Genomic DNA, 19,577 nt, shown 5'->3' on the forward strand with positions numbered 1-19,577 from the left:
CAAAAAGTAATCAGAGAGATGTAACGAGACTAGAGATCCGCAGCTCCATTATTCTAATCATTGAATTAGGTAGTAGGACACTCGGGTGCAGAATAAGCAATGCATTCCAATGTCCTTCCCATGTGGCTTCACTTTGACGTTTTCAATTTCCCACTAAAAGAGCGGAATAAGACTTACTTTTCTGTGAATCAAACTACGGCACTAACTAAAGTAAATGAAGAGAGAGATTAGAAGAATAGGATAGCACAATCCCAAGGGTTAGTTCCTCTATAGATTTAGTGCTAAACTGTGAACTGCTGCATCAACATAAATAACCTTAGCGGTTTGCATTCATCTGGCTTGGAATCGGGGGTTTATTCTCTGCTCTGTAGTGTAGTTGTCTTCTTGTCCTACTCGTATCTTTTGTATTTTCTTTGTTCCTGCTCATGAAGTTAATTTTGCTGTGTATAAAAAAGTGATAAGAGAGAAACTAACCAAATTGATGGTTGATTTCTTTTCCAGGCATACACTGTAGGGAGGGCTTTGACTCAGAAGCTAAAAGAACTTATTCCGCAACAGTTATTTAAAGTTCCCATCCAAGTAAGATCAAGTCTCCATTTTGTTGATGGATAGAGTGCAAATTGACATTTATTTATTGAGAAGTTATAAGAACTTTTTCTAGTATCTTTTTGACACATCCTATCTTGTGGATCTGGATTCATCAGTTACCACCAGTGTTGATGGAATACTAGGTTTCATAGAGAACTTTACGAAATATGTTTTAGGCACCAAAAATGCAGCTAGCATGTCTACACAAAAATGCACTTAGTTGTAGGCAAAACTCAATGTTTGTTAACCATATTTGTTTTGGTGAGATCACCATATGCCACAGACAAGCAAGCGTCAGAGCGTGCACTTTGGCAGTTGCATTTTAGTAGATCTTCGAACCCCCGACACTGTGGTTTGTAGCCACGTGCTCTAATCCTCCGAGCTACCGGCCCCATGCGGTCTCCACTGGACCTGTTCCTGGGAGTAGCCTAAAAAAAGGAACCTATTTTTCTGATTAAGAGCAGTGAGGATAAAACTGAAAACATGCTGAGCGGCCACTTGTGCTGGGTCGAAAAATTGTGTTTTCAACTCGGACGCCCTGAAGCTTGAACGTTGCATTTATATAATCTTGAATCTACCTCAATGTGAATGGATTAGAGGAGACATAATCCTAATACTTAGGATTAAACAGTGTGAGAACTTCTTGTTATTCTCTTGTATGGTTCATTGTAAGGGTAGTGTAGTCTTCGTCACATTAGGGTTTTGCCTAAGTTTAATAGGTCTAGCCTAAATAAACCATCTTAGCTTTTTATTTGTTAATTATCTGAAGCATTACAATAATCTCTTGCTTTTCCTTGTATCATGGTATCAGAGCTTCTAACATACACATCCATGACAGGCATGCATAGGTGCTAAAGTTATAGCTAGTGAAGCATTGTCCGCAATGAGAAAGGATGTTCTAGCGAAATGCTATGGTAAGATGAACAAATCTGCTCCTTTTGAATATGAAACCTTCAGAAAATAGCTGCGAAGCAATTTTATTTTATTGGTTCATATTACTACCGAACTGTGAATCTTGCAAACAGCTACAACTGAACCGTAGTTGTATTAGAATTGGGAATTTCAGTAGCTTATGAGTAAACTTGTTTTTCCTCTTTTTTTTCCCTTTGGGCAGAGTTGCAAACTAGAAAATCTGACTTAGTGGATGAATTTTCTTAGGTCTTATAAGCATGAACTCTTTTTTACACTTCCACTCGTTGCCTTGTTTTTTTTAATTTCTTTCTGCTTCTTCTTGTCTTTGATACTGTTTTTAGTTCGGCCCTTTTTTTTTTTGCAGGTAAATCTAGTTACTGTTTTTAGGTTGCTCTTTTTTCCTTTGTAGGCAAACCAAGTTTCTGTTTTTAGGTTCCTCTTTCAGCCCTTAGAACCCAATGAATTCATGCTTAAACCACCAACCCTAATCCCTTCTTTCTACCTTTTGACCTTCGCTTCATCCTCAAATATCATGAAAAGGTAGTGCCCAAAACTTTAGTATAAATCCAGTGCTGTGTAACTTTCCGAACCAAGCTGATTCTGATTTTCCATTTACAAGCCCTACAAGTTTTCTTATGCTTAGTAGAATTCTAACCCGAAAAGCTTTTCTTTCTTTAAACTTACCACTATTCCTACCACAGCATCTTCTTTGTAAATTTGTATCATCATCTTATTTGAAATTTCCCAACGTTGTGTTACTAGTTAGAGCAACTACACCGGGGTGCAAAATGCTCTGCCAAAGCCAAAAGATGGCAAAACTGTCCTCCACCCTAGTGGCAAATTCACTGCCAAATTTTGGAAATGTCAAATTTGGAAACCCCGTTAAAGTAGTCTATGCCCCTTCAAATCTGGAAACCCTTTTCTCTACCAAAGTCAAAGCCATTTTTTTCTTGGAATTTTCCTCTGTGAAATCCTTTGCTTGGTTAAAATCTTTGCTTTTCTTGTTTCTGGATAGAAGAAAAATGGACCATGCACTCCCATGCATTTAATAGGGGTTCAGACCTCACTAACTACAACTAACAATGTTGACTTATGTCGAGAAAAAAAAAGGAAATGGAAGCACGCCCCCAAAAAAACCCAAGTTGATCATACTCGGTTAACTAATTTGAACAAGACTGCAAGTGATAAAGGAGCCAGAAGGGCAAGAATGGATGGAAGAAGATGTAAAGCCTTGAAAATGTACAGAGTATTCGGAACAATGTCTTTTTTTTTTCAATTACTGAGATTCTTTTGAATAGGCATCATGGGGATGCCACCATGTACAAAAGAAAGTGAGGAATGAAAAAGAAAAGGTCAAAAGTAGGGTTGGACTCCCTTGACTCCCAACTAAACAAAGTAGAAATCAAAAGACTCTTAATTTTGAACTATGGCCTCTCCTCCTTGTCAAAATGTCTATGATTGATCTCTCGCCAGATTGACCACATCAAGCACAGCGGGATCACTGTCAGCCGAGCGCAAACGTTGTCATATCTTTGAAATGGCTTGTAGTATTCTTGTCTCAAGCCTTTAGGTTGAGGCTGTTTGCACTGCGGTGTATCTCATTAACCGCCTATCCACTCCTGTACTTCAATGACAGTCTCCATTTTCCAAGCTTTTTGGTCGCACTCTATTCTGCACTAATCTTTGGGTTGTTGGGTGTGCTTGCTAACCACATCTAGGGAGCTTATATTTCTAACAAACTATTGCCAAGAACCATTGAATGCATCTTTATAGGTTAAAGCTCTCACCATAAAGGGTATTGATGTCTTGGTCCAGATACTAATAGGGTGTATATCTCGCGCCATGAGCAATTTAATGAGTACCCCTTTTCCTATTCTTAACGGTATTCATCTCCTAAGCAGTCATGCCTCAACAAATTTTTGAGATGGTATTTGTTCCAATTACTACACTCCTGTTTTTGAGCAACCTTTGCAGCAAGTTGTCGCTGCCCTTTCAAGCCAAGGTATTGAGCATTATCCTCTACACTATCAACATCGCCAACCATCTATGCCACCTTCCTTTGCTCCATTGATATCCCTTGATCCTTCAATTTCTGCACTTATTAGAAGTGATGCAACTCTGCCCTTTAGTGATCATACTCATTCCATGGTGACACGTCTTTGGGATGGGACGAGTAAGACTCTTGTTCGCACTGATGGTACATGTTGTTATCCTCTACTTTGTGCACTGGCTGCTCACCTTACTTCCTCTCATAAGGAACCTGCTTTTTTTTTTTTGATAAGTAAATAATTTTATAAAAGAAGGCATTAAGAGAATGCCGCCCGCATACAAAAGGCCACGAGACAAAAAGGCCCTATACCCTTCCAAGAGAAAAGAAAAGCTCAAACCAATCTAAAAATTGGTGAAGAGAAGATCACATTCTCTCTTGTCCCAACTAAACAAACTATTCACCAGAAAACTTTTTATTATTCCAATAAAAAGTTTTCTGGTGAAAAGCTCAAACCAATCTAAAAATTGGAGAAGAGAAGGAACCTACTTGCTTTTCTCAAGCTGTTCGGTTTCGTAGTGGATGAATGCTATGATCGATGAATTTAATGCTTTGTTGAAGAATCACACCTGGATACTTTTACCCCTTTCCTTGCAGCATAATACTGTTGGCTGCAAATTGGTGGTTAAACTAGAATGCCATGTAGATGGGTCTATTGAGGGTCACAAAGCCTGTTTAATGGTATGCATCAACAAGGTATCAATTATGATGAGACCTTGAGTCCAATGGTCAAACCACAACAATTCGTAGGGTTTTGAGCCTAGCTGTCTCTTCTGGTTGGGCTTTGCGTCAGTTAGATGTCAAAAAAGCTTTCTTACATGGATTTCTCAATGGGACCGTTTACATGGCTCAACTCCTATGCTTTATTGATCCTGCATATCCTCATCATGTTTGCAAGTTCCACAAAGCCATAAAGGGTTTAAAACAGGCTCCCTGAGCCTGGTCTAATCGCTTCAGCATTTTTGTCCTCCAATTTGGGTTTACATAGAGCCGTGGCACCCATTCCATGTTTGTTTTCTGTTTACGACTTTTACTTGTGATTCTGAATGTCGGTCCCTAAGTGTAGGGCTTAAGTTGTCAGTTGCATTATAACTCGCTAAGACCGAGATCAACCCACAGGGAGCGGTTTTCCGAAGTGAGAGGCTTTATCAAGCTATAGGGTTTTAGCTTTAGGTAGCACACTATTTGGTTCATTTCAGTGAATTTTAACTATGACTCTCTTACTTTAACTAAAGCTATGAATTTGTAAGTATTTTACCAAAAGGCTCAAGCCAAGGGTTTGCACGACCTATGACCTAAGTAAGTCCAATATTCTCACGGATTACTCAATCAGAAAGTTTGTTAAGAAAGATTTTTCAAACACATATCATACACAGATCATTGTGTGGGGCCCACTACGTCTCCCACACAACGATCCAAGATGTTCATTACATGTAAAAAAAATTTCAAGGGCCCCGGCAAAAAATCAGCTAAATCCGATGCCTATAGATGCTCAATCTAGTGATCTAACTGTTTATTATCCTGAAATCTGAATGAAAAGTTAGATGATTGGATTGAGCTGATTTTTCGTGAAGACTTTCGAAAAAATGTTTTACATTTAATGAACGGCTCGGATTATTTGTATGGGACCCGTAGTGGACCCCACATTTAAATCTATGCACAATATGTGCACAAAAATCTGTGTGGATAGCACGACTATTACTCAATTGAGCCATACGGTAAATATGCGTTGAAACGGAAGATATTCCATTGAAAATCACTTTTAACTATAACGGTGTTTGGTTTGATCAAAGGTTGTATTGGGAGTTTGTTAAACCCTTAAAATGGCATCGATTTAAGTATTATGTGTGTCAAGGTGATTGTCGACACATGATAAAAAACTTAACAACCTTAAGTGTTAGAATCGATAAGTACAAACTTGATCATTCACAGACAAACAATGGAATTCATTTGTGAGAATCATTGGACTACTTAGGCCATAGGGCAGTGGCGGATCTAGGAATTTCCTATAGAGGGGTCACCCCTTTAGGACCGGCCATATATGTTTAAAAGGCATAGGCAAACTCACATTAATTTTTTGATTTAATTCGAAAATGAGTGTGTGTGTGTGTATATATATATATCATTTATTTTTGTTAGTGTTAGTTAATTTTGAGCTTGTAGAAAAAATAAAAAAATGTAAAATATTAAAGAAAACATGTATTTTTTTTTTGTTTTACGTGAAACTTAATAGTTATATTAATTGATACGTGTAGTAAATGACATCATTGTAAATGGCTTTGTGGTACCAATGTTGCATAAGTTAATTTTAATGTGGGTTCGAGTCTCGACATACTAAAAAATGCGTGTAAGAAGTGTTTTTTTAAGGAAAAATTAGCCATAAGTACGATAAAATAGTTTTCATTTAGGGGAAGGGCGCCATCAAAATAGTTTTTAGTGGAGGTCCTTCAACTTTTTGAGTTATTGAGCCATAAGGACAAAATATATTTTCACGGAAAAACTACCCTAGGGTTGGGTACCCTAGGGTTTAGGCACTTTCATAGAATTTTAGGGTGCACTTTCCTATTATAGGGTTTTAGTAGTTTAGGCACTTTTATAGGATTTAGGGTTTGAGGCACTTTCATAGGGTACCCTAGGATTATAGGCACTTTCATAGAATACCCTTGGGTTTTAGGCAGGCACTTTCATAGGGTACTCTAGGATTTTAGGCACTTTTACTAACTTTCAGTTATTAGTGAACTTTCACTAGTTCTGCAAAAAGTGTATTTTAGTAATCATGTAACACATTTGTCCTTATGTTTGATTGCAAAAAGTGCTTGTCCTTGAGTTCAAAAAATGTAAATATGAGAGATTTTTGGCTAAGTCTCCCTTTCTTTTACCATTGGCAAACAAAAAACAAGAAAATATTGGGCAATCCTCCATTTGTAATGAGGAACCTGATGCCTTACCACTAAAACAGTTGCAAAGCTTTATTAAATTTTGGGGATATTTTATATATATTACTTTCTTAAACTTGGGAACCCTCCTATAGGGCCCTATTTTCAGGGGGGTCACGTGACCCTCTTGTGCTTACACTGGATCCGCTCCTGCCATAGAGGGATATTCACCTTAGGTCGAGCCTATAACGAGCATAACTAACTTCTCTGTAATTAAACAAGATCGGTTCTGGTGTGTACCAAGGAGATATGTCCAACCAAGGTTGTGAAACCCGTACCATACCGGCCGGTACGTACTGAATATGCGTGAAACCGGTACCCCGCACCTCTAATACTGTCCCGGCTCAAATACCACTGCTTACCGACAAGTACCGGAGCTTCGTGAGATCGAGGTACCGGCGAATTCGTCTAGTGCCCTTTTGCACTAATTGTGCAGGGGTTCCCGTCTGGACTTTGGTGATTCCAGCAACCCTTGAAACCAGAGAGAGAGAGAGAAAGCCTTTCCATTCGTTCAACTTCAGATTGAAACCAGAGAGAGGGGGAGGAGTGGCTTTACCTATTCTACACTTCTACTTGAGAGAGAGAGAGAGAGAGAGCAGCCGCTGATCATCAGCGCCGCAGATGGAGAATGGAAACTGCTAGGGTAGAGGTTGAGAAGGTTTATTACATGAGGTCCTAAAAGACCAAATTAGCCCCTTTTGTTTTTACTATTCACATTTTATGCCTTACGGTTCCCTATAAAAAAAGATGGGTCCACTCTTTTTTTTTTAACTGAGAAGAGTATTTTTTATGTGAGCTTTAGTTTTCTTTCAAAAGTAAGTGAGCTTTTGTTTGAACTCAACTTTTGGTAGTTGGAATGATAATTTCAAATACAACAAATATAATATCATGAGTGTAATTTTTTAAATTCTTGTATGACTTAGATGGTATGAAAACAAATTATTGATTTATAACTATATTTAATAATAGTCGTGTTAAATCCGAAACGGTACCCGGTATTTGTCCGGTACGATATGTACCTTACCAGCCAGAAAACCGGTACTCAAGTCGGTACAGTATTCAGAACCTTGTGTCCAACAGAGCTGGCCAAAAACCCTCGTACCTTCAATCTCAATGGAATTCACAACTAGGACTAAACTTAGATTCGATTTTGGTGTGAGAAACAGCCTGTAAGTTTGCGAGAACTCACAATCGAACCTGAATCTCTAGTTTTAAGAATTTTAACTAAGAACTTAACAAGCTAAGATTTTGAAGTGGAATGTAAACAAGTATTTTAAAACTACAATCTTATTCCAAATAACAAGTCTTGCAACTTTTTTAAATGAGAAAACAACAAACACTTAAATACTTTTTACAAGATCTTGCTTGAAAGCTTCCAAGAACTAAGAAGATTTAGGCTAAGATCCAAATAGGATAAAAGGAAGGTAGAGAGTGGGGAGTTCAGGAGATGTAACAAAATATCTCAAACTTTAGTATTTATAGGCCTAGGAAATATCTACCAACCTAAGAGACTTAGTTAAAGTTGTAGCCGGAAAGCAGTTCTGCCTGTAGAGCAAAATAGCTTCTACCGTAGTCAATGCTACTGTCTTAATCCATGGAAATTCGGTAGAGCAAAATAAGCTAGTAGAGAGAGCTTGATTTCCAGATTTCTTGCTTTAGCTTCTCGTTGGCCTTTGGGTCCATCCTTGAGCACTTTAACACTTCCTAGCATGGCTTTCCAAGCACGGGCAAGGACCTTCATGAGGTATCGGGACCTTGGATACTCTCGGGAGTTAACGAATGCTCCCGGATTCACCTTATTGACGCGAATTACCTGCAAACAATCATGAGATACCTTATGCGCAATATCAACTAAAACCAACAAATTAATGTACGTAAATACAACATAATGAAGGTTTTAAGCCCCAAGAATATGAATTATTGGGTGCTTATCATGTTCTCAACCTTTGTTACTTATACTCTATGTTGACGACATTATGCTCACGAAGAACTCTCCATCCTTAGTTATGTCCCTCATCGCAACTCTTAGTATAGTGTTTGAGGTCAAAGATCTTGGTCCCCTTCATTACTTCATGGGTCACAGCTTTCTGCTTTTTTATGGAACTCTACTTTCTGATGCCACCAAGTATTGTCAATTAGGTGGTTCTCTTCAGTAATTGGCGCTTAATCGCCCGGACAATGTCCACCCTGTGCATCATGTTGCTCTGTTCATGAGTGAGCCTCGTACCACTAATCTTATTGCAGTCAAACATAATTTATTTTATCTCAAAGGTACTGTGTATTATGTTCATGATTTTCGACCTTCCTCTGGTTGTCCAGACACTAACGAAACTACAAAGGATGAAGTCTCCAAATTTTAACTTTTGCATTAAAAAACATGATCTTCATCAAGCAAGATAGGATGGTGAATTTTGCTTATTTCAACTATAACCCATATGATTTGACTGTAAGTTCTCAATCACTTGTTGATTATTCCTGTAGGTGGTGACATTACGAGGAAAATGAAATTGCTCAAGAAGCAGGTGCACTTGTGATGTTTTCTTTATTCAAGCTCAATCTCTTGCAGAAAGCTTATTTTTTATGTAGGAACTTATTTAGAGGAAAGCTCAAACTCATTCGTCATTTTTCCCTGGCCCATCCATTTTTCTCCCACTACCTTCCCCCCCCCCCCCCCCCGCCCCTCCCTCCTTTCCTGGCCGCAGCCCAAATACATAAGTAAAGAATGAGCTGATAAAACATCAACAGAGTTGGGAATGTTAAGGTCTGAGGGTAAGACGTCATGTGCCATACACCTATCTGGTCGTTCAAGTGTACTAAACTTCAATTGTTTTGTGGACTGAGTGGATTAGTTTTATTTGATTCTGTATCTTGGTCTGTCCTAAATCTTTACAAGCAAATGGTTTTTTCACTGCCATTCTAGCGGGCACCTGGCCGACTTCTTTGGATGAACTTCTAAACTAAGTGGCACAAACACTGACGCGGGCACGCGTCACTACACAAACAATCCCCACATTACAATTTTTAAAAATGCAGAGCGTATATTCTACATTTCTTCATGTTCAAATTGGAATTTTATTCATAGCCATGTAGGTATGTAACTGTAACATATCATAATGTGATATTATGTAGATTATGCAAGTGAAACACAGCACGGATGAGAATGAACTAAAAAATCATAATGTCCTTAAGTTAAGCCCTAGAATATGGTTCACATACATGCCAAAAAAAACTAATAAAATAAAAGATGCCATGTTTAAGGAAAATCAAGAAATCAATGTATCATGTAGGGCTTATACATAATCTACCACACCATGCATAAAATACTGTACTAGTCTATAGGCTGAGGCATCGATGGGTGTAAAGCAATAATGAACTTCTTTTATAAGTGTATCCCATGCTTTGTAGAGAAGATTACGATGCATTTCGTCTACGTCTACCCGATGGATATATGTGGCACTCAAGTGTTTCAAACGTGTCCGGTTCTAGCACATTGAGAAAATACCTCGTGTTGGATATTTGCGACACATTTTCGCTTTCTGTTTGGATTGAACTTGAAGTGTGTGATTTATTATGTATTGGATCACAGTTAAGGGACTAATTGAGTGATTTCATGTTGTTGCAAATTGATTTCTTGTTTTTTTTTCCCCCTATCAGGCTGAAGGGAAGAAAAGAATGAAGTCATTCGGCAAAGTTGATGTACCTCAAGAAGCATTCATGGCAGTACTTAAACTCGAGAAGGAGGTGTTGTGATCATATTATGTAACAGGCTAACAGCTGATATAGATAAACGTTCAAGTCTGTATATTATGGACAGAATGTTCAGGTTCCTTATTGCTTTGTATTGATCGTTAGGAACTGAGAGTTTGGTAGTTTACATTGGGTATATATGGTTCAGAACTTTCAGGCCAACAGTAGGACTGTCATCACTGCCCTCTGATTAAAGAGAAAGTGTTGCTTTTGTATAGCAATTTCCAGTTCATTAATTTAAGCTAATGTTTTCCAGTAAATTGGTTTTAGTGTGTGTGCATCTGGATACGTTGAAGCAAAACCGCAATGGGAGATAAAAACAGATTGCTTGTACTCCTTCGTTGTATGCGGGTAACTGTTTCTTTGCCTGCTTTTTGATTTATTTTGATTTGCCAATACAAATCTAACATTCAAACATAGCATAGAGAACCAACGATGCATCAATGTTAGAAGCCCGTATTCAGGGGACATAGTGTTGAAAAGATGGTCATGTTTCTACATCGTGGATTCAAGCATATCCTGAAATAGTCACAGCATTTGGCAAGCATAACATTGCTTGTTTCTTTATGCAACTAGAGAATGAAAGGATTTTTTTTCAAGATGCGTGCACGTTTTACTTGTCATTTTCATAATCCAATAAAGAAAATATGTCTACTTTATTTCTCTTCCTATTTTCCCTGTACTAGTTTCTTCTCCTTACAAATCACAAAGGGCACTGGATAAATTGCATCCCGTAAGGTTTACAACATTCTGCATCCACAATCGTACATAGCCAAAAATATTTACCATGTGAAAATAGCTACAAACATTTGCCCTAAACAGGATTCCTCCGCCACAACAATGACTAATTCTGTTTTTCCTCTTCGAGTTGTATAACGCAATGTCCCTTTTCTTTGCCTGAAGAGAACTGACTAATTGTATATAGAAATGTGTCAAAAGATTAAACATGTGTATTGGTTTCTTTGATTAATCATCGAGAACTGGATCTAATTCCCAAATTTTAACTTTCCAGCGGGATAGAACCCGTTTACTCTACTTCCCTGTTGCTCTTTCCTTGGTCTACGCTCCATGCTATCTGCTGTTTGAACCTGACTCAATTTCTTGCTGACTTTACCTCCCTTCTCTCTGCCGTTTCTACACCTGCAGTGAATCCAGTGGCATCAACAACCATAGTAACAGCGAGAACCGATAATGGATGGCTGATGCAAGAATACTACTCCTTAGAACACGGAATTAGTCACTCCAAACCAAAAGTTAGTGTCCCAGAGTAATTATGATGCAAGTACACACCTGAGATGAAGCAAGAGAAACAGCATGCCAAACAGAGCTGTGCCTCTCACAACTGTCTTCAGCAGTGGCCTTCTGTGGGGCATGCCTGGTGATGGACTTGGATTTGCAGCCTCTCTCCTTTCTGAAACTTCAGCCAGATCATCTATAATGTCACTCTTAATCTTGTCCTATTTAATATGACATGACAAGTTGAAAGGACTTATTCAAGCATACAAAAAATCAGCGAAACATTTTCTGAGAAGGATTCATAACAAAAAACAAGCCAGGAATCAGTCACTTGATATTTACCTTACTGCTATGTTCTTCACAATAATGAAGATCCTCATCGCGTTCTGGAGATGCTCGATCTTTTCTACCTATGGTATCTGAACATTCCCTTTTTGAGCACAGATGCTTTTCAGATGCAGGTTGACATTTGACAAAATTATGATCAACAGTATGGTTATCTACAGCGACCATGTAAGGTGTCAGAGTACCTAGGCTATTTATATTTTGAATTGATACAGAATGATGCTTTAGTCCACCTTCATCATCCGCGTTGCTTAGCCTGTGGCGTTCATCCCCTTTAACAAGAACTCCATGGCTTGAAGCAGTTGAATCATCATACCTTCCATCCCTAATAATGCTACTGCAAGCTACTGGAAGACAATTGCTCTGACGTGCTGTAATGACCGAATCCAATTCAACCATGGTCACACCACCATTTACCTCCTTGGCATTGTCTGGTACAAAAAACTGGGTATGCTTCAAGGGCAGGACCTCTAATAAATCCATTTCAGATACACCAACTTCATTATTAAATGAACGTACATGTTCTTGATAGTCCATGGGGTGTGTAGAAAAGCTGAAGTTCCAGAGTTTTGTTTCAAGATGGGAGATTTCAGAAACTAAACCATGCATGGTGTTTTCATCCTTGGCCACGTCCTGTATTTCACATGCCCCTGTTGAACCCCTGTCCAGGCTGTTGTCAGCCTCACAATTCTGAAAGTAAATACTGTCAACATTGGCACTTCTCAAATCGTCCGCATCAAATTGATCATCGAACTCCAAGTTCAGCACTCGAAGTACTAAAGAGCTCATGCTGGTGACAGAGGACACTTCCACATCTTCAAAATCATCAGATAATCTCCTTCCATATCCACTTCGTGAATTCCTTCCAGTTGAGTTTAATCCATATGAATCAGTATCCCATAGCAAACTAAAAACGCTGTCTTCTTCATCAAATACAACAGGATAACTGTAATCAGTTCCAAAGACAACCACATCTGGAAATTGCAACTGATGGGATGTACAAAATCTTTCTTCCATATTATCATCCAGAGAATCCCACATGATAGACTCATCATTTCTACTGCCAGAATCAACTTCACTGAGGTCCAGTCCACCTATTTTATGCCTATACCTTCCTCGCTTATTTATATGCGAAACCCTAATACATGATCTCAGTTGAGAATCGACACTACGGGATGACTTACTGTTGTCCAGTGGATCACTCTCAACCTGTATTGCTGGTTCTGCTAAACAAGATAATTTACGGTGCCCTCCATATTCATTGCCTTTTTGGTCTTTATTATCACCTTGTGATGCCCCTAATTCTGAAGTATGCTTCTTTATCACTGAAGATACTCCGAGAGAATTCTCTAAATCTGCATCTTTAAGTGGAACAGAATCATAATTACAGTTTGTTGATGAGCTATAAGATGGAACTCCCATATAAGTGTTTGCCGTATCATCAGATGCTTCAGAATAACAATCATCAAATGAATTTTCCTACAGCAATAAGGAGGAGAAATATATTAGCCAGTAAAATAGCAGACATTGGACTTTTATATCTAGTATTGTGGTGTGTTCTAAGGTGATATTCTTTTCCTCACAGTGATGACAGTTTCTCGGTTTAGCAATATATACAGTACTTGCATACCTGCCGAAATTTTAATTTCGATGGTCTGAAGGGAGTGTAATTAGCTGAACTTGTAAAGCTGCGGTTTGAGAGTTCCAAACTTCTTCGCAGGCATCCAACCATATTGGTGGGCATTGTTACTGGATAGGTAACAATATCAAAATCGGGCACCTATGACAAGCATAGATGAGGGATAATGCTCTTAGTATACCAGGTACTTAGTTATGTTCTTTACAGCTCAAGATGAAGCTGAACACAGATAGCCATGAGAAAAAAAAAAATGCATCTATATTTCTTACATTTAATTGCTTAGACCTGGCTTTCCTTGAGAGGGAACGAATGCAAATACAAACTTTTCGAGTATCTCTTTTCTCAACAACATCTGAAGGGGAGAAGAGATCAATGCAACTCAATCCCAAAATTCTGCATATCTATGAGAAAAAAGAAACATTAAGCTTTAGAGCCATCCACATGCTCATTGTCAGACATTAGATCCAATTTTAAGACAGATAATTTATACGATTAATACACAAACTGAACGTTACTATACAGACATAAATCATGCAAATGGGCTTGGCCATCCTTTATTTGTAAAGGTTATATAAACAACAAAGTAATTCAGTGAGCAAGCTATTTTTAGTCTCACAAAAAGCAGCATCAGTTAATCTGGCATTGGAATACTAATCTTTATTGAAGCTTAAATCAATTGTGCCCATGAAAGCAATTTGTGGGAATATCTTCGTTGTTCACATTAAGCGTTCGTCATTTCCATTCCTGGCAGAGGTTTAAAAGTTACAAGTGATTCTCATACTACATGTCAGTGACGCCAAGGCAGAAAACAACCCTAACCTAGGCATAATATTGCAAAGATAGTTTCAATTTTGAAACCTCATTTCAGCACGAGTGTCTAACTCAACTGCACATTCAAATTTCAATGCAGTTTTCCTTCTAACCAGAGAGGTTGAAACTTCTCTAAACCTATGAAATATAACTTCAAAAGATGCTGAGAAATGGTGCTGAGTTGGATCCTAGTACGATGAAGCGGGGTGGGAACTGAAATGACAAAATAGAATGTTGTGCTTCCTCTAAAATGATCAATGGTTGATAGATATTTTACCCCTAATCTGGAAGAGATTAACGCACTTCTTTGAAGATAATTGTTCTACAAAGTTTCCTACACATAAGTAGCAATGTTGCTGCAGGTCATAAAAAGATTATAATTCTAACAACTGAAGACTGCAGCATATGGAACCATAAAAACAGAGGAAAAGAAATGTGAAGTGTACCTTCAAAAATGAGTCAACATTAGAGTAAGGCCTATATCTGCCGCTGCTCTTCCATGAACCAATGGGATTATGTTTATAGCCTTTTAAGTGCCTTAGCTCCTTGCACTTTGCCAACAACATTGTCCATATTATTTTGGAAACTTCAAACCTATAGAGTAGTACGCATGGCTGATGATACAAAACACTTGAAGATAATGGAAGCATGGGTGTCAAAGTATCCATAAGGTAAATTAATAAGAATACAAGAGAGAGGGGGAAAAAAAACATACAGCAGTTCCCCATCAGCAAGTAAATCAGAAATATTCAGCTGGCCATCCAATCTTGTGTGCAGGACTTCTCCAAGCCATATTCTTGTTTGAGTCTGGATATGGTAACAGAGATTAATCAGGCTTTGAGATTAAAATAAGTGAATTTGTTCATCACAGCCTTTTGACTGGGTAAAATTATGCTTCCCCGGAAGCACTGAATAATAAGTCAACATGTCTACGCATTCTTAAAATCTCCTATCGGATCTTTTTGAGGTTGCCTGAATCTTTATAGATTTCCTTCGGATTAGATATTTTGGGGTTCCCCACTGACACACACACAAATAAAAAATATATATATATATACCACTTCACCGTATTTCGTCTATCTAGGACATCCATTCTCTTGTTTAAACTTGGTCTAGCTTCTTTGTTGGTTATATTAGTGGAACAAAACAACAAAAGGTAATTCATATGAACTGTAGTTCCGGTTCATGGACTGCAATTTTGGTTATATATCTTACATGCCGATACGGTCGTCAAATTGACCTTTTTTTGATGATTTGGAATACGCAAGAGGAAAAAAGAAAAATCCCAGTTTGCAGTGGTCACCAAATGAATAAATCGAACAGATAACCCGACGCGAAAAAAAAACAGAGAGAGAGAGCGAGAGAGAGGACCTGCAAGAAGACATGGTCAAGTTCACGAAAGCAGGTGGAGGATTGGGAAGAAGAAGAAGAAGACGAAGAAGAAGAATCGGCAGTGGTCGCCGCAACCACCATGGCTTCACAAATTTTCCCGCTCAAAACTTTGAAGAACTGCTGTATATACTAATCATTTTATAGTACTACTACTGGTTTCTACATATACGGATACGTACATACAAACTGTGTATATATCTCCTCTCCTCTGTATAGGCTTGAGAGAGAGAGAGAGGGAGAGAGAGAGAGAGAGAGAGAGGAGTGTTGGAAAAAAAAAAATTGGCTGTTGCAATTCTGAACTGTTGGCGAAACCTCCACAAATGCTGAAATACACTTCGAAAACCTCCACAAATGCTGAAATACACTTCGAATCACGACTATGTCGCTTTCCTAAAGACAGTATTTGCCCCCACCAATACCGGTATGCAAAGGGTTACAGCAAACCTGCCTTCAAGATAAATCGAAGCCCGAACTTGAAGTTCTTTCCGTTTTCGTTTGCACTAACGAAACGGACAGAATATCTGCTTGAACGAATATAAGAACTGAGAACCACTGTGTTCTATTTTCTGCAGCAAAACAGAACGCAGAATGAATGCTAGAAAATATAGAGAGAGATGTGGGAGAAATTCGGATTATGTGTGTATCTTATGAGCACTGAATTCTGTTAAGTAGTGGTCTATTTATAGACCACTACGCACCCATTGAGAATGGGTATGCACCCGATCTAATCTGACCGTTGGATCAGATCCTATGGTCCAGATTGATCAGTCACACCGCAACTCTACTAACCAACGCACCCGTAGGCTCGAGTTGCACCCGATCGGAACCGCTCTGTGTGACTCACTTGCCACGCGTGTGACACGTGTCATCCACGTCAGCGCCACCTTACTGCCAACTCGCAATAAGAAATGGTGACACGTGTCATCCACGTCAGCGCCACCTTACTACCAACTCGCAATAAGAAATGGCGCCAATAAGGCGCCTAGCGCTAAGTGCAAAGTGCGCCGCTAAAGCGCCACAGCCCACGCCGCGCGCGCGTGCGTGAGAGTGTACCGGCTCTGCCGGTATGGTGCAAAGCACCAAAGGGCTGCACCACACTAGATCATTAGTTACTTTCATTAGGAATGTTTCCTAATATATACCACTCCAACATCTCTCAGCTAACCAATGTGGGACAAAACTCACAAAGAAGAAAACAAGCATTCTAAGAAAACAAAGAATTTTACAAAACCAAAATCGACGACTCTTTTATTTTGAAAATCTCTAACAAGGAGTTGAGATAGGTTGTACGCAGGCGTAGCCGCTTTAGAGGTCAGAGAGTGTGGACGCGTGTAGTGTTGTAGGAGTAGATTTTAGTAAAAGGTACTCCTACTAGTTTTTTTTGTTCAATTTTCAAACACTCCGCCGAACCAACACCGTCGAACCAATTACAGGGGTAATTACGTACTTTCCAACGGTTCACAGTGGGTCTTTAAATTATGGGCGCGGCTATTTCCAGTCTTTTATTTTCTCCCATAGCCCACTATATTTCGGTAAATGGTTGTTGAAAATCATACATAACATTTCGGTAAATAGTAGTTGAAAACAAGATTATATTTCGGTAACTACATGTCGAAAATATGTTCAACGTTCGGTAAACAACTGCTGAATATACATTTTCGGTAAATAACTGTTGAAAAAAATATTGTATTTCGATAATTGGATGCTGAAAATATATCTCAATTTCGGTAACTAACTGTCGAGTATAATTGAAAATTTTTACTGGGCTATGAGAAAAAATAAAGGGCTGCGAATAGCAGCGCCCTAAATTATAGAGCACTAGCACAAGTCTTTTTAAGTAACGGGCAAAACTTCAAAATTACACCTGAACTTTCACTCAAACATTACAAAAACACTTGAACTTAAGTTTTTTCAATTAAATACCTGGACTTACAAAATTTCCAAATCTAAGCTCTTGTCGTTATACTCCATCTAATTTGTTCACAAAAGTGATGATGTGGCATATTTCTCCCGTTAAGTGTCCCAATTGCACATGATAGGAAGTCTAAAAGATACACACAATCAAAACTCATCCCCTCTCTTTCTCCTCGCCTCTTTGTCCCTCCTCCCACCTTTCTCTCTCTCTCTCTCTCTCTCTCTGATATCCGTTAGGTTTTCTCATTCTGATCTCTTTTTGTTCCCATAGGATATGTGTAATGAGAAAGGAACAAATTTTTTAATCCCGAATTTCGCGTCACTCACGTGTAATCACCATCACCAAATGACAACAGCTGGAATAGCAAACCAAATCCTCCTAAGACTAGTATCTGCTTTCTTTGAAAATTCCCAACCTTCCCACCAATAAGCAGAGGAGCGGCGGAGCGGAAAACTTGCTTGCAAACTCAAACTCACCTGCGAGGTTGATCGACGGGAGCGGTGGAAAGGGGGAGGCGGAGGCGCTTGTTGATGACTGAGGACGGGACCATCAATGGATTTTGAGACAGGCGTCGTTGCCAATTTTCTTTCAATTTTGATCGATTTGGTTTATGGGTTTTTGTTCTGGATTTGCAAGAGAGATAGAAAGAGAGAAAGAAAGGAAAGATAGGCGAGGGGGGAGAGGGGTTTTGATTGTGTGTATCTTTTAGACTTTCTATCATGTGCAATTGGGGCACTTAAAGGGAGAAATATGCAACGTCATTACTTTTGTGGACAAATTGGATGGAGTATAACGGCAGGGGCCTAGATTTGGGAATTTTGTAAGTCCATGTGTGTAATTGAAATAGACTTAAGTTCATGTGTTTCTGTGACATTTAGGTCAAAGTTCAGGTGTCATTTTAAAATTTTCCCTTAGTAATGAGTGGGGAGAAATATATAAGAATAATAAATCAAAGAGAAAATTATTCAAAATGGTGCACAGAAAAAGAGTTTTTGAGATCCTAAAAGATGTTAGTCAGCACAATTTTAATGTATAATATTGTAATTCCGTCTGAGTTTGATCTATAAAAAAGAATCTAAACTCTAATAATCACGGGGTTCCAATTCTCAATCTTAATAATACTCCGGAGTACTACTTATACTAAAATAAAATAAAAACCGGATAACTGTTTTGCTTAACCAATGGCCCAAACTAATAGATTATCAACATGTGGATGAATGGTGACGTTACGGAGGGAGTATATTCCGGAGAGAATACACTTTTGAAAACTTGGTAAGGAACCAAACCAACCAACAAACCTCATTTAAAATCTCACCTTCTTTCTTTTCTCAACCTCTTGCTACTGGCTAGCATTTACACTCAGTTGCAGCTGCCAATATTCCTTCAATCAGCTAAAGTGGGAAATCCACATCTGCCACATGATCGGATCAAAAAAAAACAAACATCTGCCACATGATTATTTTCCGCAACACTTCTCTTTCTTTTCTTTTTGCGAAACGATGTGGGCACCGATGGATCTGTGGCACTCATTCCCACTAACCCACATGATCATTCAAGCCGTTCAATTTCAATTGGAAGATTTAATTTTTCATTCAGAATGTAGAAATCTTGTATTCTAAATGAAAAAAGTTGTAAATATTGGATCAAGCACCTTCGCTCATTTGATTGGGCTGATTTTTACATAAAAGTTCAAAAATAATTTACTACATAATTATCGACCGGCTCGGATTATTCTATGCGAAATCTTGGAGTAGCCCCACGGACCCATCCGTGCACCATCGGTATCTCTAGTCAGGCTGTTTCTTTTTGGTAAGCCGGTCACAAATTAATGACACTCGCATGAGGTGCTAAAAAATTGTGAGAAGCATTAACACGTTTTAGCTAGAGGGAACAGCACTCCCCCTGATCAAAAGACAAAAGAAAAACACTCTAAATGTGCTGGCTCAACTGGATACTTGATGGTTCCCTAATTTCCTTGAACAGAGAGAGAGAGAGAGAGAGAGAGAGAGA

The 19,577-nt window shown here is 38.7% G+C and overlaps 2 protein-coding genes across 8 annotated transcripts in view; one reads left to right on the top strand and one right to left on the bottom strand.

Moving 5' to 3' along the window:
* Positions 1 to 10,490, top strand: part of LOC131299016 (translation factor GUF1 homolog, chloroplastic) — a 31,063-nt gene extending 20,573 nt beyond the window's left edge. For 2 of the 3 annotated variants that reach the window (XM_058324544.1, XM_058324543.1), the window contains 4 exons: positions 502 to 579; positions 1,427 to 1,502; positions 8,965 to 9,005; positions 10,138 to 10,490. In XM_058324544.1, the coding sequence (XP_058180527.1) occupies positions 502 to 579; positions 1,427 to 1,502; positions 8,965 to 9,005; positions 10,138 to 10,233 (291 nt within the window). In that variant the 3' untranslated portion in view covers positions 10,234 to 10,490. The remainder of the gene's footprint in view (positions 1 to 501; positions 580 to 1,426; positions 1,503 to 8,964; positions 9,006 to 10,137) is intronic. The other variant, XM_058324545.1, reaches the window with a different exon arrangement.
* Positions 10,491 to 10,869: 379 nt separating this feature from the next.
* LOC131299015 (uncharacterized) lies at positions 10,870 to 15,885 on the bottom strand. Of its 5 annotated transcripts, none has more exons than XM_058324542.1 (8): positions 15,632 to 15,883; positions 14,976 to 15,067; positions 14,707 to 14,854; positions 13,720 to 13,851; positions 13,442 to 13,591; positions 11,809 to 13,290; positions 11,521 to 11,687; positions 10,870 to 11,429 (listed from the first exon to the last, which is right to left on the bottom strand). In XM_058324542.1, the coding sequence occupies exons 1-8, from the start codon at positions 15,731 to 15,733 to the stop codon at positions 11,324 to 11,326; spliced, it is 2,379 nt and encodes a 792-aa protein (XP_058180525.1). In that variant the 5' UTR covers positions 15,734 to 15,883; the 3' UTR covers positions 10,870 to 11,323. The 5 variants fall into 5 exon arrangements, 2 of the variants coding, with proteins under 2 accessions (XP_058180525.1, XP_058180524.1); XM_058324541.1 differs by having other exon boundaries at positions 10,870 to 11,370; positions 15,632 to 15,877; XR_009190592.1 differs by having other exon boundaries at positions 11,234 to 11,370; positions 11,521 to 11,647; positions 15,632 to 15,884.
* Positions 15,886 to 19,577: the final 3,692 nt, after the last annotated feature.

Source organism: Rhododendron vialii, chromosome 8a, assembly GCF_030253575.1.
Source record: "Rhododendron vialii isolate Sample 1 chromosome 8a, ASM3025357v1".
Lineage (NCBI taxonomy): Eukaryota > Viridiplantae > Streptophyta > Magnoliopsida > Ericales > Ericaceae > Rhododendron > Rhododendron vialii.